This window comes from Erinaceus europaeus, chromosome 4 (genome assembly GCF_950295315.1).
Source record: "Erinaceus europaeus chromosome 4, mEriEur2.1, whole genome shotgun sequence".
NCBI classification, from domain to species: domain Eukaryota; kingdom Metazoa; phylum Chordata; class Mammalia; order Eulipotyphla; family Erinaceidae; genus Erinaceus; species Erinaceus europaeus.
The window spans coordinates 54,343,929-54,369,604 of record NC_080165.1 but is presented as its reverse complement, the minus strand read 5'-3'; the positions used below and the strand labels follow the sequence as shown (position 1 = coordinate 54,369,604).

Here is a 25,676-nt window from a genome sequence, read left to right as displayed (position 1 = left end):
AGAAGCCACAAGGCCTTAATTGGACCGACGTTAAGCATTACTGCGCCTGCGTGCACCTCTTCCTCCCCACTCCCGCTCCCCCCTTTCGGGTGAAACGGCTTTACAATGGCGCGCCAACCTGCCCGCTTTGCGCAGGCGCGGTCAGGAATAGCGGCTAGGCCAGGACTTCCGTGTAGGGGGTGTGGCCAAGGGGCGGGGGGCTCTCGCGCGGGGGTAAGGGGCTTTCGGGAAGAGTCGGTTGGGGGCGGGAAGGGGCCGAGGGGGATGTGGGGGTGGGTTCTGGGGTCCATAGGGGAAGAGGGGCTCAGGGGCCGGGTCAAGGAACGGGAGGGGTGATCAGAACAGCCTTAGATCTGAGGGTCCAGCGCAGGGAACATTCAGGGGTGTTTGGGGGAGGCGAGTGGGGCTGCAGACGCCCGAGCAGGTGCGGCGGGTGAGAGCCGAGTGAGCCATGAGGGCGATCGAGAGGGACCAGGATAATTCTGGAAACAGAGAAACGGAGTAGGGGGCTGGATGAATTCAGGTGGGAGGGTGGGGACTATTGAGCCCGTCCCTGCGCTCTGGCCCCTGAAGGGAGACGTGTGGGCGAGGGGAATGGCCAGTGAAGAGCCAGCGGAGAGAAACTGAAAGGACCGCTGCTGGGAGGGTTTGAGTGAGATGTCAGGGAGCTGACTTTTTTTTTTTTTTTTTTGCCAAGGGGGTCTAGGCTGTTTGGATTCCCGGGGCTTTTGGGGGTGGCGCCCCGCCCTACATGTGGCCACATTCATCCTGGGCCCGCACGACCGACCCGGGAGTCATGGCTTGGTGGTGTCTAGACGGCCTTTCCCAAGGCCTTGCCGAGCCATGGAGAGAGCTCTGGAGACTGGGCTCCCAGCCCCTGCACTGCATCTCTTCCTTCTCACCTCCGACCAGGAACACCAGAGACAGTAGACACTGGAGGAGGAGGAGGGTAAAGGCACAGTCCAGAATCCTGAAAGTATGAGTAAAAACCTAAGGGCCCCCTCACCCTCTCTCAGTAAATTCTCACCATCTATCTCATGGCTGTTAAACCGTAGTTACTAGGAACCGGAATGGGTCATTCAAGTGATCTTGAGTATTTGCTACTTCTTTGGGGAAGTAGAAAAAGAGCTAAGAATTGGCAAAACCTGCCTGTTAAACTTAAGGATGATGGATTTGTTATTGTAGGGACTTTCTCTTTGGAAGGTGGCTTGAAAAATTGAATTGGAGTGTCCTTGTTTCTCCTATTGTCCAGGGGAACATAGATGACTGGACACAGAATCTAGAGACCTCAAGTAATGCAGAGATGTTTCGACCTTCAGGTCAGTGGCACCTGGCAAAGGGCTTGCTGATTGTCTCTTCCTGGTAAATTGACCTTCTTTCTCTTTGTGATTCCTCAGGTTCCACTGGGTTGATCCCCCCATCCCATTTCCAAGCTCGACCCCTTTCAACTGTGCCAAGAATGGCTCCCACCTGGGCCTCAGACATTTTCCCAGCCCCAGACCATGAAGATGTCTCAAAAAGATTGCCAGACAACCAGAGACCTCCAGTGGTGGTGTGGGAACAAGATGTTTCTGGCACTGGACAGAAACCAGGGTGGAGAGGCAGGTAGGGATCCATTATTGCCTTTTCTTGGGCTTCCTTGCCAGTGACCCTTCACTGAATTAAATTCCTTACCCTATTTTAGCTCTTCATTCCATAACTTCCTATCTTCCTTCCTTTCTTCCTTTTACTTGATAGGACAGAGAGAAATTGATAGGGCAGGGAGCGAGGGAGCGAGGGCTGGGGAGACAGCATAATGGTTATGCAAAAGCCTTTTAAACCTAAGGCTCGGAGGTCCCAGGTTCAATCCCCAACCCCACCATAAGCCAGAACTGAGCAGTGTTCTGGACTAAAAAAAAAATAGAGAGAGGGCAGGGTGAGTTAGAAAGAGAGACACCTGCAACATGGCTTCACCACTTAAAGCTTCCCCACTGCAGGTGGGGACTGGGGACTTGAATGTAGGTTCTTGTACATGGCAAGGTATGCCACTGCCTTGTTTCTTTTTACATTGGCAGTTATTGATGCATACAGTGCATAAACGATAAGGCAGTGTGCTAGACACTAGGGATGGATGGGGTAACAAAATGAGAGGTCCTGACACCAAGGAATTTAAAGTCCAAGAGTCAGATTGACCAAAAGCTATTCATAATCAACATAGTATAAGATATATGAAGAAGTTGTGGCCCGGGAGATGGCGCAGTGGATAAAACACTGGATTCTCAAGCATGAGGTCCCGAGTTTGATCCCCGGCAGCACATGTACCAGAATGATGTCTGGTTCTTTCTCTCCTCCTATCTCTCTCATGAATAAATAAATTTAAAAATTTTTAAAAATGTATTTATGAAGAAGTATACACTAGGACTATACACTTATATTGTGCTATTGTGGATTCATTGTGATGGAGTATACACCGTTGGAACTGACAGTTTGTCTTGTCTATAAAGATTCCTACTGATGTTTCATGTGTTGCTTCTCACAAATGTACTAGAATGCCATTTTGCTCAGCTCATATGATCTCAAGTTTAGAACTAGCAGATTGCCTAGACTTATATGATTGGCCCTGATAAAACCGGGGATTTAATCTTAGCACTTAAAATTTCAAAGGCTGAGCTACCATATATTATATCATCAAGGAGTCTAAACCTGTTTGACTTCTCAACATATCCTAATCTATTTTATTATTATATTTTTACTTTTATTTATTTATTGTTGGATAGAAACACAGAGAAAGCGACATCTGCAGCACTGCTTCACCACTAGTGAAGGTGGGGACCAGGGACTTGAACCTAGGTCCTTGCACATTGTAATGTTTGTGCTTAACCAGGTGCACCACTGTCTGGCCCACATGTCCTAATCTCTAGAGGTCTAATTTATGTTTTTTTACTTATCCCTTTCTAAGGGATAAGTAAGTGTGAGGTAGAGAGCTCAGAAACAATTTATTGATTGCAATGCTTTGTGAGACTGGTCTTACCCTGACTAAATAAATGAATGAATAGAATGTCGTTTTGCTCTAGAGTGGGAATTTGGATGGATCTACCTTGGATTCTATCAAAGAAAGGATACCTACCTTTCAGGACATGGCAACTCTTTTAGTTTGGCTGCCAGCTAGGACTCCTTTAGCCTGAATAAATCTTAAAAAAAAAAAAAAAAAAGAAAGAAAGAAATTAGGGGCCATGGAGTGGTACACCTGGTTAAGTGCACACGTTACAGTGCTTAAGGACCTGGATTCAAGCCCCTGGTCCCCACCTGGGGAGGAAAGCTTCACAAGTGGTGGTGCAGAGCTGCAGGTGTCTCTGTTTCTTTCCCTCTCTATCTCTTCTTCCCCTCTCAGTTTCTCTGTCTATATCCAAAAGAAGAAGAAACCAAACTTTAAAAATTCAGTTGTGTCTTCAAAGAGCTATGTTATAGCTGATTTAAACTTTATTTAATTTTTGGCATTGCTGAGCACTAAAACCTAGGCTGTGTGCATCATAAGGTGAGGTGACCTACCTCACCAGCCTTTAAACTGGTTTAAACTTTATGTGATGTGACATAGAGACTGAATTTTCCCAAGGTTGAAGTTGTGTAGATTATTGTTACTGTTTTAGACTCCTCACACAGAATACCTAATACTCAATAAATGCCTTTACTTGACCTTGTTTGTTGATACTGGAAGCCACTACTTTTTTTTTTTTAATTTATTGGATAGGGAGTCGGGCTGTAGCACAGCGGGTTAAGCACAGGTGGCGCAAAGCACAAGGACCGGCGTAAGGATCCCGGTTCGAACCCCGGCTCCCCACCTGCAGGGGAGTCGCTTCACAGGCGGTGAAGCAGGTCTGCAGGTGTCTATCTTTCTCTCCTCCTCTCTGTCTTCCCCTCCTCTCTCCATTTCTCTCTGTCCTATCCAACAACGACAACAACAATAATAATAACTACAACAATAAAACAAGGGCAACAAAAGGGAATAAATAAATAAAATAAATATTAAAAAAAATTTATTGGATAGAGCCCTTTTCCAATACATGTGGTGTTGGGGATTGAACCAGGAGCCTCAAGCGTGCAAGCCCAATGCTCTATCAGTAGAACCGTTTCCCAAATTGCTGTGACCTCTTTCTTCTGTCCCTTCCACTTTTCCTTGCCCTTAAATCAGAATTCAGAAATCTCTACATGTGTATGTAATATATATATTACTATGTAGTATTATGTAATATATATTATTATTAATTATGTATTATTATGTAATATATATATTACTATGTAGTATTATGTAATATATATTAAATCAGAATTCAGAAATCTCTACATGTGTATGTAATATATATATTATTAATAATTATTAATATATATATATTATAAGGAAATATATATATTTTCTTCAGATTACTGCTCAACTCTGGTTTATGGTTGTACCAGGATGAAAACTGGATCTTTGGAGACTCAGGAATGAAAGTCTTTCTTTTTGCTATTTCCATGCTTTGCACATGCTCCTTTCTTTCTTTCTTTCTTTTTTTTAATATTTATTTTATTTATTCCCTTTTGTTGTCCTTGTTGTTTTTTATTGTTGTAGTTATTATTGTTTTTGTTGTCGTTGTTGGATAGGACAGAGAGAAATGGAGAGAGAAGGGGAAGACAGAGAGGAGGAGAGAAAGATAGACACCTGCAGACCTGCTTCACCGCCTGTGAAGCGACTCCCCTGCAGGTGGGGAGCTGGGGGCTCGAACCGGGATCCTTATGCTGGTCCTTGTGCTTTGCGCCACCTGCGCTTAACCCGCTGTGTTACCGCCTGACTCCCCTTTTTTTCTTTCTTTCCTTCTTTCTTTCACCTTTCACGTGTGACTTAATGATGGGGGTACATCTCCTGTATATAGATAACTCACTATCTTGACATCATATTCCATGATCTCAGCTAGTCTATAGGTCCTGTGAGCTTTGCTCATCTCCCATTTCCCCTCCGTGGACATAAAGGGAGGGGTCTTCTCCTAGTTCTAGTTAGGATTTTGGCCGCCCTTCTAGTACCAGAGACAAGACTCACCTGTGTTAACCTGTCTTTGAAGGTCTGTGGAGATAGCAGGGTCACAGGCTCTGAGCCAGCAGGCTGAGTTGATTTCTCGTCAACTGGGAGAGCTGCGGCGCCTTGAGGAGGAGGTCCGAGTCCTCCGGGAGACCTCACTGCAGCAGAAGATGAGGCTGGAGTCACAGGCCATGGAGCTGGAGGCTCTGGCACGAGCAGAAAAAGCTGGTCGGGCTGAGGCTGAGGGCCTGCGTGCTGCCTTGGCTGGGGCCGAGGTTATCCGGAAGAACCTGGAGGAGGGGAGTCAGCGAGAGCTAGAAGAGGTTCAGAGGCTGCACCAAGAGCAGGTGAATGTTGTTCCCAGGGGTGGTGTAGTGGATAAAACATCAGACTTTCTAGCATGAGGGCCCAAGTTTTTTTTTTTTTTTTTAAGTTTTTTAAATTTATTTTTCCTTTTGTTGCCCTTGTTGTTTTTTATTGTTATTGTCGTTATTATTATTGTTGTTGCTGTCATTGTTGTTGGATAGGACAGAGAGAAATCGAGAGGAGGGGAGGACAGAGAGGAGGAGAGAAAGATAGACACCTGCAGACCTGCTTCACTGCCAGTGAAGTGACTCCCCTGCAGGTGGGGAGCCGGGGCTCAAACTGGGATCCTTAGGCTGGTCCTTGCGCTTTGCGGCACGTGCGCTTAACCCGTTGCGCTACAGCCCAGCTCCCTGAGGGCCCAAGTTCTATCCTAGACATCACAAGTGCAAAGGTAATGCTCTGGTTCTCTCCTCTCCTTTCTCTTGAATCAATCAGTTAGGACTGGGAAGATAAGCATAATGGCTTTACAAAAGACTTTCATGCTTGAGACTCTTGAGGTCCCAGGTTCAATCCCAAGCACCACCATAAGCCAGAGCTGAGCAGTGCTCTTGTGTCTCAGTTTCCTTTTGTGTATCTTTCTTTCATTAGGAAATACAATATTTTAAACATTTTTTATCTGTATTTATTGAATAGAGACAGTCAGCAAGTAAGAGGGAAGGGGAAATAGGGAGAGAGACAGCTGCAGCCCTGCTTCACCACTTGCCAAGCTTTCCTTCTGCAGGTGGGGACCCGGGGGCTTGAACCCATGTCCTTGAGCATTGTAATATGTGCATTCAACCAGGTGCATCACCACCTGGCCCCCATAAACTTTTTTTGATTAGTCAACTAAAAAAAGAGCAGGTGAATTTGGGTGGGAGATGTTCAGCTTCACAGTGAGCAAAGAGCAGGATTGGGAGCACAGGCCTCATGAGTGACTTCCCAGAGCACTGCTCAGCTCTGGCTTATGGTGGTGCTGGGGACTGAACCTGGGACCTTAGAACATCAGACATGGAGGTCCTTTTTTATAACTACTATGCTATCTTCATGGTCTGGAGGTTTTAAAAAGCCAGTCAGGAGATTTTTGCAGTTGTCTGGGCCAGAAATGACGGTGGCAGTGGAGGCCTAGAGAAGTGAAGATGTGTATTGGTGGGAGTCCTGACCGGAACTGCTGATGGACTGGAGAGTGGGGCACAATGTGCTATGTTGGGCTGTTGTCAGAGATCACAAACTGGGAGGGAAGGGGCAAAGACAGAGCAGGGGGATTTGGAAAGCCCAGCTGTGGCATGAGCTTAGCCCGGCTGAAATCTCTCTTCTCCGAAGCTCTCCTCCCTGACACAGGCTCACCAGCAGGCTCTTTCCAGTTTGACTAACAAAGCTACAGAGTTGGAGAAGTCTCTGAATAGTCTGGAAACCAGGAGGGCAGGAGAAACCAAGGAGCTGACAGTGGCCCAGAAGGAGGCCCAGCTGCTACAGAAGCAGCTGAGGTAAGCAAGGTGCACATTGTGGGTTTGCCAGAGTAGGTCCCAGTAGCAGGTGTCTAGAGTACCCCACTGCTGGCTACCCTATTCTTTTTTTTTTTTTTTTTTTTTTTAATATTTTATTTTATTTATTTATTCCCTTTTGTTGCCCTTGTTCTTTTATTGTTGTAGTTATTATTGTTGTTGTCGTTGTTGGATAGGACAGAGAGAAATGGAGAGAGGAGGGGAAGACAGAGAGGGGGAGAGAAAGATAGACACCTGCAGACCTGCTTCACCGCCTGTGAAGCGACTCCCCTGCAGGTGGGGAGCCGGGGTTTGAACTGGGATCCTTATGCTGGTCCTTGTGCTTTGCGCCACCTGCGCTTAGCCCGCTGTGCTATAGCCTGACTCCCGGCTACCCTATTCTTACTTCCACCCTAGCAAGACCCAAGAAGACTTGGAGGCTCAGGTGACCTTGGTTGAAAATCTAAGGAGATACGTGGGGGATCAAGTTCCTCCTGAGGTCCGCGGTCAAAGGTGGGAACCTGAGCGACAGGAGCTTCTAGAAACCGTGCAGGTGAGAAGAGTGCAGGGTGCATTTCAGGTGTAGGGAGTGTGAACTGAAGGCTCAGGTCGACAGCCCCCAGGAGAGAAGGTGGTGCTGTCAGGGGCATGGATAGCCTGTGCCCTGAGGGCCAACATGGAGGTGCTACTGAGGCGGCAGCTCTTTCCTTTCCCATCTACCCGCAGCACTTGAAGGAGGAGCGGGATGGTCTGCACACAACAACAGAACTGCTGCAGGTGCGTGTGGACAGCCTTATACACATCCTCTCCATACAGGAGGAAGAGCTGGCTAGGAAGGTAGGTGCTGCTCCAGACCCCTGTCCCTCAACCACCCCACCCACACCTCCTGGGTGCCTTCCTGAGGATGGGAAAGGATAGCATGCTGCTAGAGCTTGCCAGGGGAGCCTTCTTAGGGTTATTATTAAGTTTTATTTAATATTTATTGGCTAGGGAGAGACATTGAGAGGGAAGGGGAAGGAAGGTAGGGAGAGAGAGAGCACCTGCAGCACTTCTTCATCACTCGGGAAGTTTCCCTCCTGTAGATGGGCACATGAGGCTTGAATGTGTGTGCTCAACTGGGTGTTCCACTGCCCAGTCCCCTTTCCTCTCCTCTCGCTGTAGCTCCTGTTATTTGGGCAGATCAGAGGGAAAACCAAGATGCCATCCTCTTCATCTGCTCCCCCAGGAATGCACACACTGCTCCCTTCTTCCACCCACAGGTTCAGTCTTCTGATGGCCTGGAGCCCGACTTCACCAGGAAGTGCCAGTCCCTGCTGCAAGGTTGGCGGGATAAAGTATTTGCCCTCATGGTGCAGCTGAAGGCCCAGGACCTGGAGCACAGAGCACTCGTGGAACAGCTGAAGGGACAGGTCACTTGGCCCTCTTTCTCCATATTCTCTCTTCAACTCCTCGCTCCTTACATAGGGATGTTACTCATCCAACAAATATTGCTTGTATTAAGAAATATTTTATTTATTCATTTATTAGTGAGAAAGAGGGATAGAGAGGACTATAGCATCACTCTGGCACATGCAATGCTAGGGATCAGACTTAGGACCTAATACTTGAAAGTCCAACACTATTCATTGCACTATCGCCTGAACTGCACCAACAGGTATTTCTTTTTCTTTTTGACCAGAGCACTGCTTAGCTCTGGTTTATGGCAGTGTGGGGAATTGAACCTGGGACTTTAGAGCCTCAGGCATGAGAGTCTCTTTGCATAACCATTATGCTATACCCCCAGCCTGATATTTCTTTTTCTTTAAATTTTATTTCTTTACTTATTGGATAGACAGCCAGAAGTCAAGAGAGAAGGGGATGATAGAGAGGGAGAGAGACAAGAGACACCTGCAACACTGCTACAACACTCACAAAGCTTTCCCCTTGCAGGTGGGGGCTGGGGACTTGAACCAGGGTCCTTGTGCTTTGTAATAGGTATGCTCAGCCAGGTGTGCCACCACCTGGCCCATTGATATTTCTTTTTCTTTTAAAAAATTTTATTAGGGGGTTGGGGTGGTAGCGCAGTGGGTTAAGTGCACGTGGCACAAAGCGCAAGGACGGGCGTAAGGATCCCGGTTCGAGCCCCCAGCTCCCCACCTGCATGGGGAGTCGCTTCACTGGCGGTGAAGCAGGTCTGCTTTCTCTCCCCCCTCTGTCTTCCCCTCCTCTCTCCATTTCTCTCTGTCCTGTCCAACAACAATGATATCAATAACAACAATAATAGTAACCACAACAATGGTAAAACAACCAGGGTAACAAAAAGGGGAAGGAAAAAAAAAAGGCCTCCAGGAGCAGTGGATTCGTGGTGCAGGCACCAAGTCCCGGCAATAACCTTGGAGGCAAAAAAAAAAAATTATTAGTGATTTAATATTGGATATTTCTTGAGTAGTTATTGTGTACTAGGAACACAACACTGAGCTAAAACAGACAAGTATCTGTTCTCATGGAGCTTGTGCTGTAGAGCAGACATACACAGCAGGCAAACAAATAACTAGAGTCAAGTAACAATAAGCTTTTAAAAGAAAATAGAAAAGATAATGCAACAGAGAGACTGGAAGTAGACCAACATGAGATAACATGGTTAGAAATGACTTTTTTATTTTAATTTTAATTTTTTATATTTATTTTCGCTTTTGTTGCCCTTGTTTTTCATTGTTGTTGTTGCTGATGTTGTCATTGTTAGGACAGAGAGAAATCGAGAGAGGTGGGGAGACAGGGGGGAGAGAAAGATAGACACCTGCAGACCTGCTTCATCGCCTGTGAAGCGACCCCCCTGCAGGTGGGGAGCCGGGGGCTCAAACTGGGATCCTTACGCTGGTCCTTGCACTTTGCGCCACGTGCGCTTAACCCACTGCGCCACCACCCAACTCCCTAGAAATGACTTATAAGTAAGTAGGTGACAGTGTTTTAGGGTGGGTGACATAGGCAAAGGAGGCGGGTCCTTATGTGTTGGTCAACAAGGTGTGGACACATGGAACATGCTTTTAGAAGGAAAACTAGATTCAGATTCCAGTGTCGGGAACTCCAGTGGCTGCTGCTGCTGCTGCTGCTTTTCCCTTCTCTTTTTTGAATATTTATTTTTTTTGGGCCGAGGAGACAGCATAATGGCTATAAAAAAGACTTCTTTTCAGAGCTGAGCAGTGTTCTAGTGTCACTCTCTAAATCATAAATATTTTTCAAAGTATTATTTATTTTTAGTGAAAGATACAGAGAGAAAGATGGGGTGAGGGTGGGGTGGGGAGAGAGCACTGCTCAGCTCTGACTTACGGTGGTGCTGGGGGTTGAACCTGGAACCCCAGCTTATCTCCTTGCATGGTCTTTTTTTCCTCTACTGGGGGGATTAATGGTTTATAGTCAATAGTAAAATATAGTAGTTTGTACATGTGTAACATTTCTCAGTTTTCCACATAACAATTCAACCCCTTCTAGGTCCTCCTTAAACATTTTTTCCTTTTTTAAAAAATGTTTTAATTAATTTATTTATTATTGTATAGAGACAGAGTAAATTGAGAGGAGAAGGTAGAGAGGGAGAGAGACAGAGAGACACCTGAAGCCCTGCTTCACTACGTGACGCTTTCCCCCTGCAGGTGGGGACCAGGGGCTTGAGCCTGGATCCTTGTGCACTGTAATGTATGCACTTAACCAAGTGCACCACTGCCTGGCCCCTCTTTTCCTTTTTTTTTTTTTCCTCTAAATATTTTATTTATTAATGAGAAAGATAGGAGAAGAGAAAGAACTAGTTATCACTCTGGTACATGTGCTGCCAGGGATTGAACTCAGGACCTCATACTTGAGAGTCCAATGCTTTATCCACTGCGCCATCTCCTGGACCACGACATTTTTTTCTAATACACAAAATCAATATAGTTAGGTACTGATAAGTTTATATAACTATATAGTAACCATGCAGTGCTGACTTAGTATTACTTTGGAATTAGTGTCATTTATTTAGATAAATTTGGATTGGGTAAGTCTACAGAATACTATTTTTAAAAAAATATTTATTTATTCCTTTTTGTTGCTCTTGTTGTTTTCTTTCTTTTTTTAAAAAAATATTTATTTTATTTATTCCCTTTTGTTGCCCTTGTTGTTTTATTGTTGTAGTTATTGTTGTTGTTGTCGTTGTTGGATAGGACAGAGAGAAATGGAGAGAGGAGGGGAAGACAGAGAGGAGGAGAGAAAGATAGACACCTGCAGATGTGCATAAGGACCGGCCAGCATAAGGATCCCAGTTCAAGCCCTTGACTCCCCACCTGCAGGGAAGTCGCTTCACAAGTGGTGAAGCAAGTCTACAGGTGTCTATCTTTCTCTCTCCCTCTCTGTCTTCCCCTCCTCTCTCTATTTCTCTCTATCCTACCCAACGACGACGACAATCATAACTACAACAATAAAACAAGGGCAACAAAAGGGAATCAATAAATATTAAAAAGAAAGAAAGAAAGAAAGAAAGTATAAACCAAGGGGCCGGTGGTGGTGCACCCGGTTGAGCGCACATGTTACAGTGCACAAGGACCCAGGTTCAAACCCCCGGTCTTCACCTGCAGGGGGAAAGTTTCACAAGCGATGCAGTAGGACTGCAGGTGTCTCTCTGTCTCTCTTCCTCTCTATCACCCCCTTCCCTCTTGATTACTGGCTGTCTCTATCTAATAAATAAAGATAGTAATAATAATAAAAAAAAAGTATAAACCAAGTAGTAAATATCTATCAATACTTGGTTTCCATGTACTTTTTTGTCTCTATTTTTTCCTATTTTTTGTTTGTTTATTAGTGATTTACTATTGATTTACAAAATTACACGTCAATAGGGGTATAATTCCATACCGTTGCTACCACCTCCCTACATGGTCTTCTTTCAGAGACTGTATGCCTGTCCCTTCATTCCAGTGTCCCCACAGTTCTAGACATTCCTTGCCCAACCTCCTCTTCTTTTCTCTCCAGGTGGCAGAACTTCAGGAAAAAGCTACAGCCCAGAGCCAGGAGCAGACCATCCTGCAGCGCTCTTTGCAGGACAGAACTGCGGAGGTGGAGGTGGAGCGGCTGGGCGCCAAGGTCAGTGCCGGAAACAGGCAGAGCCTGGGGAGGCCTGGGAAACCCAAGGAGAGAGAACAACTTATCTTCACTGTATCTTTCCCAGGCCCTGCAAATGGAGCTGAACCGTGCACAGGAGGCCAAGCGTCGGCGCAAGCAGCAGACAGCTGAGACTGAGGAGCAGCTGAAGCTTGTAGTCAGTGCTGTTAACAGGTATCTGAGTTGGAGGTTGGGTGGAGTAGTAATGTTTGCTTTCCAGCTTTGCTGATGCTTTGGAGTTAAAAAGCCTCAGGGAGAGATGCTGGAAAATTGACCGGTGGAGGATGCAGGGCCTGGGATGTTTAGCCCTGTAAAAGTCCCAGTGTTTTTTGTTTGTTTGTTTGTTTTGTTTTGTTTTCTGGCAACCCCTCCACACTCACACCATGGTCCTTGTGCGTTTGGCTGGAGGTGAGCAACTCTTCTGCAGTTCAGTCTAGTCCCAGCCTGAGCAAAGGAGAGCATCAAGGAGGAACTTCACCTTCAGAGTTGTTCTGGAATGGGGAGTATGGATACTTAGGTCTCTATTTCTCTCTAAAATTTTACAGACATATTGTGTTCCATTGAAAACAGATTTTGGGGGGCGGCCGCGGGGAGTGGGGAAAAAAAAAAAGAAAACAGATTTAATCTATTCATTTAAATCTGTTCTCTACTGTCTTACTAGATGAGCCTTCTAAAACATGTGCCAGTTTCCTTCTTGAGCAGCTGCAAACCTCTCATACCAACCTTCCAAGTGTTTTCTTCCCAACTGTTGTTACGTAACCTTTAGAAAGAACTCTTGAGAAGCACAGACTTGTTTGTGCTGGTAGTAACCCTCCCTTCCTTCTCTGTCTCTCACTCTCTACCAAAAGGAAAAAAAAGTGTGCTGGGGGGAAGGGATTGGGACCTGTAGAGTCAGATGGCACCAAGCCCCAACAATAACCCTAGTGGCAAAATAATAATAATAATAATAATGATAATAATAATAATAAATCAGATGTGCATGGGAGTAGTTAGAATGAAGTATCACCCAAATCAACCCATTGTATGTGCCTCCTTTTTTAGGAGAACAGAAAGATACGCTGTGATGGGGGTTTACTTTACCAAGACAGCACTAAATGATTCTTGTTAATATGTTTACTAGGCTTAAAACAATCTAAGTTTGGATAATTGCCAGATTTGTTAGATATGGCTTAGATTTCGGGGTCAGGAGGTGGCACACCTGATAGGACAAACATGCTACAGTCTCAAGCTCTACTCTCTCCCCACCCACAAGTATGAAGCTTCACAAGCAGTAAAGTTGTGCTGCAGGTGCCTCGATTTCACCCTCTCTCTCTCTCTCTCTCTCTCTCTCTCTCTCTCGCTCTTTTTTAAAAATGTATTTATTCATGAGAAAAATAGGAAGGAGAGAAAAAACCAGACATCACTCTGGTACTTGTGCGGCTGGGGATTGAACTCAGGACCTCATGCTTGAAAGTCCAGTGCTCTATCCACCACACTACCTCCCATGACCTCTGCCGTGCCTTGGGAGCTACACCCTCTAGCCTTTGCCATCCACTTGCTTGGTGCAGATGTGGACTCTCCTGGGAAGTTCCAGCCCTGCCCCTGGTGCTGCCTGACCCTCCTTCCAGGAGGCATGTTTGAGTTTCTCAACTTTTGTGATCCATGCTGGTTCTGCTTTGGCACAGTCAGCTGATATAACACAAGAGCAGGCCTTCACTGGTGTCAGAATTGTGAGAGATGGTAATTTAGAGCTCTGTAACTATAATCAACAGCAACTGAAGGAGCAGGGAGATAGCTCACTGGGTAGGTTTTGACATACTTCTTAGGTTCAAGTTCTGGCAGCATGTCGGAGGTACCGTGGAACTGGAATAAGTACCACCTGGGTTGCCAGGGGTGAACTGGGAACTTCATGCTTGCAAATCTGGGCCTTCAATCACTATACCTCCTGGGTCTCCTATCCTTTTTTTTTCTTTTTTTTTAAATGGAGAACCAAAGCGTCATAATGGCATGTGTGGTAGGAAACAAACCTGGGACCTCATGCTTAGGAATCTGACAATCTGGCCACTGTGCCACCTCTCAGGCTGCATGCTTATGCTTTTTTTTTTTTTTTTCTTAATGAGTTAACTGGATTGTGCTTTTCTGACAACAGTGAGCTTGAATTTTCAGTCTTTAAATTAAAAAAAATATTTTATTTTATTTATTTATTTATTTAAAAAAGGAGACATTAACAAAACCATAGGATAGGAGGGATACTCCACACAATTCCCACCACCAGATCTCTATATCCCATCCCCTCCCCTGATAGCTTTCCCATTCTCTATTCCTCTGGGAGTATGGACCCAAGGTCATTGTGGGTTACAGAAGGTGGAAGGTCTGGCTTCTGTAATTGCTTCCCCGCTGAACATGGGTGTTGACTGGTCGATCCGTAATCCCAGTCTGCCTCTCTCTTTCCCTAGTAGGGTGGGACTTTGGGGAAGCGGAGCTCCAGGACATATTGGTGGGGTCGTCTGTCCAGGGAAGTCTGGTCGGCATCATGCTGGCATCTAGAACCTGGTGGCTGAAAAGAAAGTTAATAATATACAAAGCCAAACAAATTGTTGAACCACTATGGACCTGAAGGTTGGAATAGTGCAGATGAAGTGTTGGAGAGTACTCACTGCAGACTATTGTGTACTTCTGCTTTCAGGTATATATTTTGCACTAGTTTATGGATACGTGTGAACATATGCTCTCTCTCTCACAGAACCTGGTCTATATCTAGGTTTTGGGACTTTGTTAGAAAGTGAACCACCTGGAATGGAATTAGAGAATACTATGAAAGGAAAGGTCTTACTCGAGTGATGAAGCTGAAGGGTTGTCATTCCACACCTGGAGTCTCTGGACACAGTCTCTGGGGTGGCACTCGTTGCGTTGATTAGGTTGTGATTGGCAGATGCAGTATTATTTGATATGAATTGAGAGAAGCATGCAGGAAAGTGTGCCCCACCTAAGGTTCCAGGACTGGGGGAAATATAGGTTCTATAGTGGAAATGTGAGGTTCCTGCTGTCTTAGGGTTCAAGAAGACAGTGGATAGTTATTGTTATCATTACATTATTTGGTAATTGGGTTAACTTTGAAAGGTCCCTTTGTTAGGGTTTGCTGTATAATACCCAACATCTTGTATATAGCTGTGCCACCTGTTGCTTCTGTTCTACTACCTGGTCTAGGCTTTTGAGGGAGTCAACATATCAAAGACTCAGCCTATGTATTAAAAAGACTCAGTCTGTGTTTTAAAAAGTTCGAGACATACAATCAGTTTTTCAATTTAATAGGAGTGTACATAAACATACAATTTAATAGGCGTGTACATAAACACCATTCCCACCACCAAAAAGACCGTGTCCCATCCCCCGCTGTCCCCAGCAAGCCGAGTGTCCACCCTCCCCCTCGGAGCCAAATGCTTTTGGGAAAGAGGTGGGGTTGAAGAGTTGCTGACGTTTGTGCCTTCTCTAGCTTTCAGACCTGGCTCCTGGGTACAATGACAGAGGTGGAGCTGGCGGTAGCCCGGCTGCCTGGCCTCAGCAACCGAGTCAGCTATGCCGTCCGAAAGGTGCACACCATTCAGGGTGCGTTGGGTGACTGCCATATATGCCCTGTCCCACCAGCTGTCATCCACCCTCTGTCGTTCTGCCTTCTCACTAGTTTGGCCATCTGGTTAACTTTCTCTGTCTCCCTTCTTCAGTAACTTTTCTGTTGCTGTCTGCTTTTTTATCCCTAGGTCTAATGGCTCGAAAAATGGCCCTTGTTCAGCTGCGCCAGGAAAGGGAGCAGCAGAGGTGAAGTTTGGGGACCCCTGGAGTGGATTGGGGGAGGAGAGTAGGGCTTTAAGGTGTTGGGTGCAGGAACCACAAACCATGAAGACCCAGGAAAGATGGGACTTGGTGACTATGGCAGCTGGGTGATTCCCCAACTCTTTCTCTTCCCTGTCTCAGCTGCCCTCCACCCCCACCAGACACGGATATGAGCCTTGAGTTGGAGCAGCTACGGGAAGAGCGGAATCGCCTGGATGCAGAGCTGCAGCTGAGTGCCCACCTCATCCAGCAGGAGGTGGGCCGGGCCCGGGAGCAAGGTGTGTCTGGCCCTGGAGTTATAGAGCTGAGCTGGAGCCTGAGAACGGGATCAGGGACCAAGAGAGCATGGGGGGGGGGGGGAATGGAAAGGAGGAGGGAAGAGCTGGGGTCTGAAGAGAGGAGAGACTAGAGATCCACCTCTTCTAGGAGAGGCAGAGCGGCTGCAGCTGAGTGAGGTGGCCCAGCAGCTGGAGCAGGAGCTCCAGCGGACCCAGGAGTCATTGGCCAGTGTGGGGCTGCAGCTGGAAGCAGCTCGCCAGGGCCAGCAGGAGAGCACAGAGGAGGCTGCCAGTCTCCGGCAGGAGTTGACCCAACAACAGGAGATCTACGGGCAAGGTGTGCAGGAAGTGAGTGTACTATGGAGGGTGGGGTGGGAACAGCCAACCAAGGCTTCCTTGACACATCCCTCTTGCACCTTCACCCCAGCTCTGCAAGAGAAGGTGGCAGAAGTGGAAACTCGGCTTCGGGAACAGCTCTCAGAATCAGAAAGGAGACTGAATGAGGCTCGGAGAGAGCATGCCAAAGCCGGTGAGATTTGACATAGGCTTCCGGGAAGAATTGAAAACGTTTTTGAAGTGTTTTTGGAAGTATGCAAGTAATGAAGTTATCCAGGAATGGCACAGATGACTTCTCAGGTGGTGAACCACCCATATAGCCAGCACCAGGGCAAGCAACCGCATGCTTCCTGCCTGAGCCACAAGCCAGTCACCACCACCCAGGCTCACACACCAGCCATTATCTTTGATTCTTTTTTTTTAATTTAATTTTATTTTTTTTAAAATATTTTATTTATTTATTTATTCCTTGTTGTTGCCCTTGTTGTTTTATTGTTGTAGTTATTATTGTTGTTGTCGTTGTTGGATAGGACAGAGAGAAATGGAGAGAGGAGGGGAAGACAGAGAGGAGGAGAGAAAGACAGACACCTGCAGACCTGCTTCACCGCCTGTGAAGCGACTCCCCTGCAGGTGGGGAGCCGGGGTTCAAACCGGGATCCTTATGCCGGTCCTTGTGCTTTGCGCCACCTGCTCTTAACCCGCTGCGCTACAGCCCGACTCCCCATTATCTTTGATTCTTACGGGCTTTTTTTCTCTTTTCCTTCCCTTCCCTTCCCTTCCCTTCCCTTCCCTTCCCTTCCCTTCCCTTCCCTTCCCTTCCCTTCCCTTCCCTTCCCTTCCCTTCCCTTCCCTTCCCTTCCCTTCTATCTTTCTCTCTCTCTCTCTCTTTCTTTCTTTCTTTCTTTCTTTCTTTCTTTCTTTCTTTCTTTCTTTCTTTCTTTCTTTCTTTCTTTTTCTCTCTCTTTTTTCTTCCAGAGCACTGCTCGGCTCTGGTTTATGTGATGTGGGGGATTGAACCTGGGATCTTGGGGCCTTAGATACTAAAGTCTCTTTGCCTAATTATTATGCTATCCCTCCTGTCTTAGGGAAATGTTCAAAAACTTAGAGGAGTTATGTTTTATCTAGGTGTACCATTTATTAACCTTTGTGACACTAGCTCTCTATATACATACTCTTATAGGTATGTATTTTTATGATTTATTTACATATTCATGAGAATCAAAGCACCAATCTGGCATGTGTTATAGGGGACTGAACTTGGGACCTTATACATTTAAGTCCTATGTGTTACTGCTGCGCCACCATTGTTAAGAGTATGGTTTTTGGAATAATTTAAAGTAAGTTGCAAATATCATAGCTATTTAACTGTAACTCCCACAAAGTGATGTTTTGATTTATTCCTTTTATTGTTTATTTTAATTTAATTTTACTATTGTATTTTTAAATTAATTTATTTTCCTTTTTGTTGCTCTTGTTGTCTTTTTTTATTGTTGTTATTATTGTTGTTATTGATGTCGTCATTGTTAGATAGGCAGAGAGAAATGGAGAGAGGAGGGGAAGACAGAGAGGGGGAGGGAAAGATAGACACCTGCAGACCTGCTTCACCGCCTGTGAAGCGACTCCCCTGCAGGTGGGGAGCCGGGGGCTCGAACCAGGATCCTTATGCTAGTCCTTGTGCTTTGCATCACATGCACTTAAACTGCTGTGCCATCGCCCAACTCCCTTAATTAATTTTTTTTAACCAGAGTACTAGTTAAGAAGCTCTGGTTTATGGTGGTGTGGGGATTGAACCTGGGACTTTGGAGCCTCAAGCATGAGAGTCTCTTTGCATAACCATTATGCTATTTATTCCTGCCCTCTTCCTTTTTTTTTTTTTTTTTTAAATGAGACTATTTTGTCTTGGGAGGTTTTCTTTTTTCTTTTTTCAGCAGAGCCAGGGCCTCATACATATGTGATTTCACTGCTTCCAGTCACTTTTTCATTTGGAGAGGGAGAGAGATAGCACAGCACCAGAGCTCCTTTGGGGTATTATAGCACCTGCCATGTGATGCTGAGTTTCAAACCTGAGCCATGCACTTGGCAAGGCAGGTGACCTACCTAGTGAACTTGCTGTCCAACCTGGAAATAATCTGATGTAGTCCCAATACTATTCTCATACTTTTAAAATATTTATTTATTTTCCCTTTCGTTGCCCTTGTTTTCTATTGTTATTGTAGTTGTTATTGATGTCGTCATTGTTAGATGAGATAGAGAGAAATGGAGAGGAGAGGGGAAGACAGAAGGGGGGAGAGAAAGACACCTACAGACCTGCTTCACCGCTTGTGAAGTTCCCTCCCTTGCAGGTGGGGAGCCGGAGGCTCAAACTGGGATCCTTACGCTGGTCCTTGCGCTTTGCACCACCTATGCTTAACCTGATGCACTACCACCCTACCACCCGACTCCCTATTCTCACACTTTTTGAAGCTTTTTTTTCCCCCAGATTTTATTAATTACACCTGAGAGAGAGATAGAGATAAGAGTTTCATGGGGCCAGGTGGTGGTGCACTTAGTTGAACGCACATGTTACAATGTGTAAGGGCCCAGGTTCGAGCCCTCAGTCCCCACCTGCAGGGGGAAAGCTTTGCATGTGAGTTTCACATGGGGTGGGGGGCGAACAGAGCATCATTCTGATACATGTAGCAGTACTGAGAATCAACTCAGGAAACTCAGGCATGTTAGTCCATGCTCTGCCATTCAAGCCACTTGTTGACACTTTAAGAAAATGAGCATTAATGTACAGAGTCCAGTATCCAGTCTTTATTCAGTTCTCTCTCTTTTTTTTTAATTTTTTAAATCTTTTATTGATTGGATAGAGACAGCCATAAATCAAGAGGGAAGGGGGTGATAGAGAGGGAGAGAGACAGAGAGACACCTGCAGCATTGCTTCACCACTCACAAAGCTTTCCCCCTGCAGGTGGGGACCAGGGCCTCGAACTTGGGTCCTTTTGCATTGTAATACATGCGCTCAACAAGGTGCACCACCACCCGGCCTCTATTCAGTTCTCTCTTACGGGACACTGGGGCTGGGATAGAATTTTGGGTTCACAGATTTTCAGGATCCTAGAGCATCAGCCAACCCCTCACAGAGCATGGTTGGTGTCAGAACTGGGGACACAGCATTCCTGCCTCATTCTAGTTTGGTATTCATGATGTTTTGCTATCTCTCAGCTGCCTACACATGCCCCTTCTGTGCTCTGGTTCCCCCATAGTGGTCTCCCTGCGTCAAATGCAGCGCAAAGCGGTCCGTGAAAAGGAACGGAACCAGGAGCTCAGGCGCCTACAAGATGAGGCTTGGAAGGAGGAGGGACTGCGGCTAACCCAGCGTGTACGGGAGCTTGAGAAGGACAAGAACATCATGCTGGTAGGGGAGCACAGAGACCAGGGCCCTTCTTAGACCTGCTTAGGATAGAGGTGTGGAAAGGGGAAGGGAGGCTCTGCCCCAGGCTAGGTGGCCTTTAACCCTCTCCTTCCCAGGCCACCTTGCAGCAGGAGGGTCTCCTCTCCCGTTACAAGCAGCAGCGACTGTTGACAGTACTGCCTTCCCTGCTGGATAAGGAAACGCCTGTGGAGTCGAGCCTTGAGCCCCCAGGATCACCAGTACCTGTACGCCCAGAAGCAGTTCTCTCCACCAGGGAGTCCATTAAAGGTAACAGTCTGAGCAACTACCAGATGGTTTTACTCATCTAGAGAATTGAAATATATGCTCTTGCAAAAACACACACACACTTCAGAAGTAGACAAAACTGTCACTAAGACTTTGTGTGCGAACTGTGGTGGCTACCATTGGGTGGGTGGAGGCACAGAACTTTGGTAGTGGGTTTGACGTGGAACTGTACACTATAATTTTATAATCTTGTAAATCACTATTAAACACACACACACACACACACACACACACACACAAATATACTTAGAAAAAAAAATAATGGTTTACAGAGGAAGGGAGCCTCTGCTCCAGACTCTGAAAATGTGTTGTCCTCTGTGATGTGGTAGGCTTACAGCTCCTTTTACCCACGCCGGCCTTGGACTAAAGGATTTCTCTCCCACATAACCCTCATATCCTCTGGGAGCCCTGTTCCTCTGCAGGCCGACTCTGACAGCTTTCTCTTGTCTGGCTCTTATACTTTGGAGTCTTCTTTCCCAGGATCCCTGTCAGTCCTGCTTGATGACCTGCAGGGCCTGAGTGAAGCCATTTCCAAAGAGGAAGCTATTTCTCAAGGAGACAACCAGAATTCTGCTCCCATCTACCGCTGAGCAGACAGCACTCCATGGGGGCACAAGAGGATCTTGGAGAAGTGGGTTGAGAAGGCTGTGTGTGGGTTAGCATCCTTGCTTCCCTATTGGGGGGCACCAGCCGCCAAGTTGCCTGTGAATTCTGTGACTCAATAAAGATGATTATACTGGAGCTACTGTTCGGACATGTTATTTCTGGGAATACAAGGGAATTCTCCCCACAACCGTCTTGTTCTGGAAATCTCATAAGTGGCCCCACACAGAGATCTTTCTCTAGATGATCTTTTCTGACCCCCTTTCCTAGATTGCATGGGGGTCCTGCAAGAAGTGTCCTGTGGTACAGAATCCTCACAGCAAAGGAGAAAAGTAGAGAGGCTGAAGAGAGACATGGCCTTACAGAGTTTGGATTTATTCAATAGTTACAGATTTTGTTTGTTGAAGGGCTGTGCAGAAAAGGTTTTGGCTGGGTATAAGGGAAAGAGGAGGAGTAGGAATAGGAAGACCTATTAGGAAAGTATTATGGAAGCTGAGAAACAGTGTTCCAGGGTGGGGTATTCTGGGCTTGGTTTCTGTGAGCACCCCAGGGATACCAGGCTGCTGACTGTAGGGAACACCAGGAAAGGAATAATCGGGTGTGGCGGGCGTGAGTTCTGTTTGGGGCACACTATTCCTGAGACTTGAGCAGAGTGTCCCTGAGGACTAAGTACTAAAGGGATCTCTGAGAAACTTAGACAAGATAGACTGAGATCTAAAGATGAGGGGAGGGCAAAGGTATGCGCAGAGTTGATGACCAGGGGCATGAGGTAGAGTCCTGAGGAAGGAGGAAGAGGCTAAGATGACAGGTTCTTTCTGAGCCTCTGGGCCATGACTGATGGAGCCAGATGGGGTGGGTAGAAAGAATCAGGATGTACACATAGTTCCTTACCAGAAGTCATGCTGTGTGGCTCCAGGGTGAAACTGGTCAGAGGTCATTGCTGTGAGGCCCCTGTGTGACAAGAAATCTCCTGCAGGCCAGCGGCATGCCTGGGTCCTGAGGGGAGTGCAAGTTCCAGGGGAAGAACTGAGCCTCGGGGGCAGAGTTGAGAGTGGTGGGGTTCTGGGTGCTATTTGCATCCCAGGTGTTCTTCGAAGGCACCAACACCCCCCTCCGCACAGCGTCTTCTAGCCCTGTAATTACACTGCTTCCCCACGCGGGGTTTGCTCCCTTGGCTTCCACAGGCTCTGAGGGATGAAGGGTGGAAATCCCTGTGATTATGGAAATGACAGACGAGTCCTGATTACTGAAGGATGTGTGTGAAGGGGAAGGGAAAACAAATGTGGGTGATCAAGGACTAAGTCACTCAGAAGCAGGGTGCCTGGGTCCCGAATCGATCACTAAAATGAGGGACGCCACCGTCAGAGGTTACACATCAGCTTTGGCCTTCCAAACGGGTTTGACCGGTTAAGTTCTGTTGGGATTCCTTGTGTCGCTGGTTTGGCCCCTCCCCAGAGACTGACCTCCTTCCTTATAAAACCCCTTGGGGTTCCTAGGCACCCAGACTTAGCCCACCCCCGACACTGGGGGCCAGGAGACAGTCATGATGCTCAACTGGAAACTGCTGGGGATCTTGATCCTTTGCCTGTGTGCTGGAGGTGAGCTGTGACCAGGAGGTTATGGAGAAGGGGCAAGATGAGGGGAGGGTAAACTGTATGCACATAAGAGATTCTGGGAATTCACAGGAGTATGATGCAGGAAAGTGCATTTCAGCTCAGAATCAATGTTTTGCTGGTTTGGGTGTTAACTCCATGCAGGCTTTTGATCAGAGTTGAGATGGTGTGTGGGCAAGTATTTACTGGCTCTGCGGTCTGTGCTGAGGAGGATGGAATTCACTGTCGAGATGGGGTCTGGGCATCACGGGGCTCAGGTACACTGCTGTGAGACTGCACACCACTATAGGGGTCATGATAGTGGGGAGTCCCAGCCAGGTTTGGGTAGAGCTTATTTGGGGGGGGGATCCTATCAGTTTAAAGTTGGTTAAGTTTAGATAATTATTTCTTTTCCTTTTTTTCTTTAAATTTTTTATTTAAGAAAGGATTAGTGAACAAAAGCATAAGGTAGGAGGGGTACAACTCCACACAATTCCCACCACCCAATCCCCATAACCCACCCCCTCCCATGGTAGCTTTCCCATTCTCTATGGAGCACTGCTCAGCTCTGGCTTATGGTGGTGCGGGAAATTGAACCTGGGACTTTGGAGCCTCAGGCACAAGATAGTCTCTTCGCATAACCATTATGCTATCTACCATCTGCCCTTTTTAAAATTTTTAAATATTAAAAAATTTATTTTCCCTTTTGTTGCCCTTGTTATTTTATTGTTGTAGTTATTATTGTTGTTATTGATGTAGTCGTTGTTGGATAGGACAGAGAGAAATGGAGAGAGGAGTGGAAGACAGGTAGATGCCTGTAGACCTGTTTCACCACCTGTGAAGCGACTCCCCTGCAGGTGGGGAGCTGGGGGCTCGAACCGGGATCCTTATGCCCGTCCTTGTGCTTCACACCACATGCGCTTAACCCACTATGCTACCTCCTGACTCCCCCTTTTTAAAAGTATTTTATTTATTAATGAGAAATGAGGAGAGAGAGAAAGAACCAGTTACCACTCTGGTACATGTGCTGCCAGGGATTGAACTTGGGATGTTATGCTTGAGAGTCCAGTGCTTTATCTGCTGCACCATCTTCCAGACCACAGTTCAGATAACTACTCAAGGCAGGGTTTTCATGTCACTTTGAGATTACTTTATTTTGAGATCCTTTTAAAAATATTTGTTATTAACATAAGAGAGAGATAACCAGAGCATCACTCATGTATATGTTATGTCAGGGATCGAACTTGGGACCTCATACCAGTGGATTCAACACTTTATCAACTGTACACCACTTCACCTCCCAGGTCACTAGAGATAGTTCAATGTGTAGACTTCTTTTTTTTCTAGAGACAGGCAAAGAAAAAGTGAAAGAACCATAGCACTAAGTTTCCTTATGGGGTGGGGAGGAGCATGGCTGGAAGCTGAGCTGTGTACATTCTCACAATCTAAGTGAGCTATATTCCTCGCCTTAGATTTGCTTTTGACATGTCTTGTGGGACCAGGTCAGGCTGTGATCCATCCCAAAGAGATTGTCCCCCAACGCACACATCTGGCTTTGTAACTGGGAGGTGGAGTAGGGCAAAACTTGGACTTCGTTTCCCTTATTTATTACCTTTCCCCTTCCTCCTCTACAGGCATCTCAGGCAGCGGAGACCACCCTTCTCTCCCACCCACAGAAGCTGGAGAGGAGGAGGGCCCCCCAACACTACCTCAGGGCCCCCCTATCCCTGGTGACCCTTGGCCAGGGGCGCCACCTCTCTTTGAGGACCCTCCACCTCCAGGCCCCAATCGTCCCTGGAGAGACCTGCCTAATTCTGGAGACTGGCCTCCTAAGCCCCCAACAACCACTCCTCCTCAGCCTCCCAGACCTGATGATCCCTGGCCAGCAGGACCTCAACCACCAGAAAACCCCTGGCCCCCTGCCCCTGAGGTGGACCATGGATCCCAGGAGGAGCCAGACCTCGACCCACCCCGGGAAGAGTACAGATAACAGGATGCTGCAGAGGCCTTCTCTTGTCCAGGCTGCGAGCACCTGAGCCCATCTGTACCCTCTGTTCCTCTCAAATTCTCTCCAATTTGACCTAAATCCTTAATCCTCTTCCTCATTACTCTTATTATGAACCCTAAAGAAATCGCTCTGTTTTCTGTCTCCTCTTAAGACCCTATTTACCCCTCGCATTTCCCCCTCCTTTTTCTCTTAGAGCTAAACACCCCTACCTCGCCAGTCCTCTTCCCTTCCATCTTCTCTTTCTTGGGGTGGAGCTAGCACCACTGAGTTCTCTGCTGCCACCTGGTGGTCTGTGACCGGAAGCTATCAGGAAGATGTGCTTCCATGAATGAAAACAAAATAAACATCATGTGTTCTTAGTTTTGTGTTTTTAAAAATATTTACTTATTTATTATATTTTATTGCCCTTATTTTATTGTTGTAGTTATTATTGTTGTTGTTGTTGTTGTCGTCATTGTTGGATAGGACAGAGAGAAATGGAGAGGGGAAGACAGAGCCGGGGAGAGAAAGACACCTGAAGACCTGCTTCACCACTTGTGAAGTGACCCCCCCCCCTTCAGGTGGAGAGCTGGGGGCTCGAACTGTGATCCTTACGCCGGTCTTTGTGCTTTGCGCCACCTGTGCTTAACCCGCAGCGCTATAGCCCAACTCCCAGTTTTGTGTTTGTTTTTTTTTAATTTATTTATTTATTGGATAGAGAAAGCCAGAAATTGAGAAGGAAGAGAGTGGTAGAGATGGGAGAGAGACAGAGATACACCTGCAACACTGCATCACCACTTGGAAAGCTTTCCCCCTGCAGGTGGGGGCTTGGGGCTTGAATCTGGGTCCTTGCGCATTGACACATGTGCACTCAACTAGGTGTGCCACCACCCGGGCCCATGTGCTCTTAATTTTGAATCTATGTTGCTTCTTTGCCAATAGTTAAGTCATGAGTATTCATATGTTCTCTTCTTTTGTTTTCAATTTATTATTGGATAGAGACAGAGAGGCAATGAGAGGGGAGAGGGAGATAGAAAGGGAGAGGGACAGACACCTGCAGCCCTGCTTTACCACTTGTGAAGCTATCCCCCTGCAGGTGGGAACCAGGGGCTTGAACCTGGGTCCCCTTGTGCGTTGTGATGTGTGCGCTTAACCAGGTGCACCATCACTGGCTCCTTAGATGTCCTCTTCTATCCACAGAGATTTGAAAGGTGGCCTGTTAATTGTGTGGAGTTGTACCCCTCCTACCCTATGGTTTTGTTAATTAATCCTTTCTTAAATAAAAAAAAAAAAGAAAGAAAGGTGGCCTGTGAGGTGGTGCAGTGGATAAAGCATGGAGATCTGAAAGTAGTTTGAGTTGCTGTCTTCTTTTCCTTTCTTTTTAAAATTTATCATTTATTATTATT

General features: G+C 46.5%; 2 protein-coding genes across 10 annotated transcripts; both read left to right on the top strand.

The window, feature by feature from the left end:
• Positions 1-94: 94 nt before the first annotated feature.
• On the top strand, positions 95-20,829 carry CCHCR1 (coiled-coil alpha-helical rod protein 1). Of its 9 annotated transcripts, none has more exons than XM_060189434.1 (18): positions 95-172; positions 1,253-1,319; positions 1,398-1,605; positions 5,073-5,376; positions 6,695-6,858; positions 7,273-7,408; positions 7,582-7,692; positions 8,115-8,264; positions 11,833-11,943; positions 12,029-12,135; positions 15,434-15,546; positions 15,699-15,756; positions 15,913-16,049; positions 16,198-16,386; positions 16,477-16,578; positions 19,634-19,785; positions 19,899-20,070; positions 20,569-20,829. In XM_060189434.1, exons 2-18 carry the CDS (start codon positions 1,304-1,306, stop codon positions 20,676-20,678), a joined length of 2,340 nt encoding a protein of 779 aa, XP_060045417.1. In that variant the 5' UTR covers positions 95-172; positions 1,253-1,303; the 3' UTR covers positions 20,679-20,829. The 9 variants fall into 9 exon arrangements, with proteins under 9 accessions (XP_060045417.1, XP_060045415.1, XP_060045413.1 ...); XM_060189432.1 differs by having other exon boundaries at positions 112-172; positions 1,186-1,319; XM_060189430.1 differs by having other exon boundaries at positions 163-213.
• Positions 20,830-22,147: 1,318 nt separating this feature from the next.
• PSORS1C2 (psoriasis susceptibility 1 candidate 2) lies at positions 22,148-24,649 on the top strand. The gene is made up of 2 exons (XM_016192194.2): positions 22,148-22,289; positions 23,918-24,649. Exons 1-2 carry the CDS (start codon positions 22,235-22,237, stop codon positions 24,271-24,273), a joined length of 411 nt encoding a protein of 136 aa, XP_016047680.1. The 5' UTR covers positions 22,148-22,234; the 3' UTR covers positions 24,274-24,649.
• Positions 24,650-25,676: the final 1,027 nt, after the last annotated feature.

What these genes read in the sequence shown, in the direction of transcription:
- CCHCR1 (XM_060189426.1), top strand. Translation starts at nt 752, where the DNA reads ATGTGGCCACATTCATCCTGGGCCCGCACGACCGACCCGGGAGTCATG. An exon ending in GAGAGAGCATGCCAAAGCCG is followed by an intron (nt 16,579 to 19,633) that starts GTGAGATTTGAC and finishes GTTCCCCCATAG; the next exon opens with TGGTCTCCCTGCGTCAAATG. An exon ending in AGGACAAGAACATCATGCTG is followed by an intron (nt 19,786 to 19,898) that starts GTAGGGGAGCAC and finishes TCTCCTTCCCAG; the next exon opens with GCCACCTTGCAGCAGGAGGG.
- PSORS1C2 (XM_016192194.2), top strand. Translation starts at nt 22,235, where the DNA reads ATGATGCTCAACTGGAAACTGCTGGGGATCTTGATCCTTTGCCTGTGT. An exon ending in CCTTTGCCTGTGTGCTGGAG is followed by an intron (nt 22,290 to 23,917) that starts GTGAGCTGTGAC and finishes CCTCCTCTACAG; the next exon opens with GCATCTCAGGCAGCGGAGAC.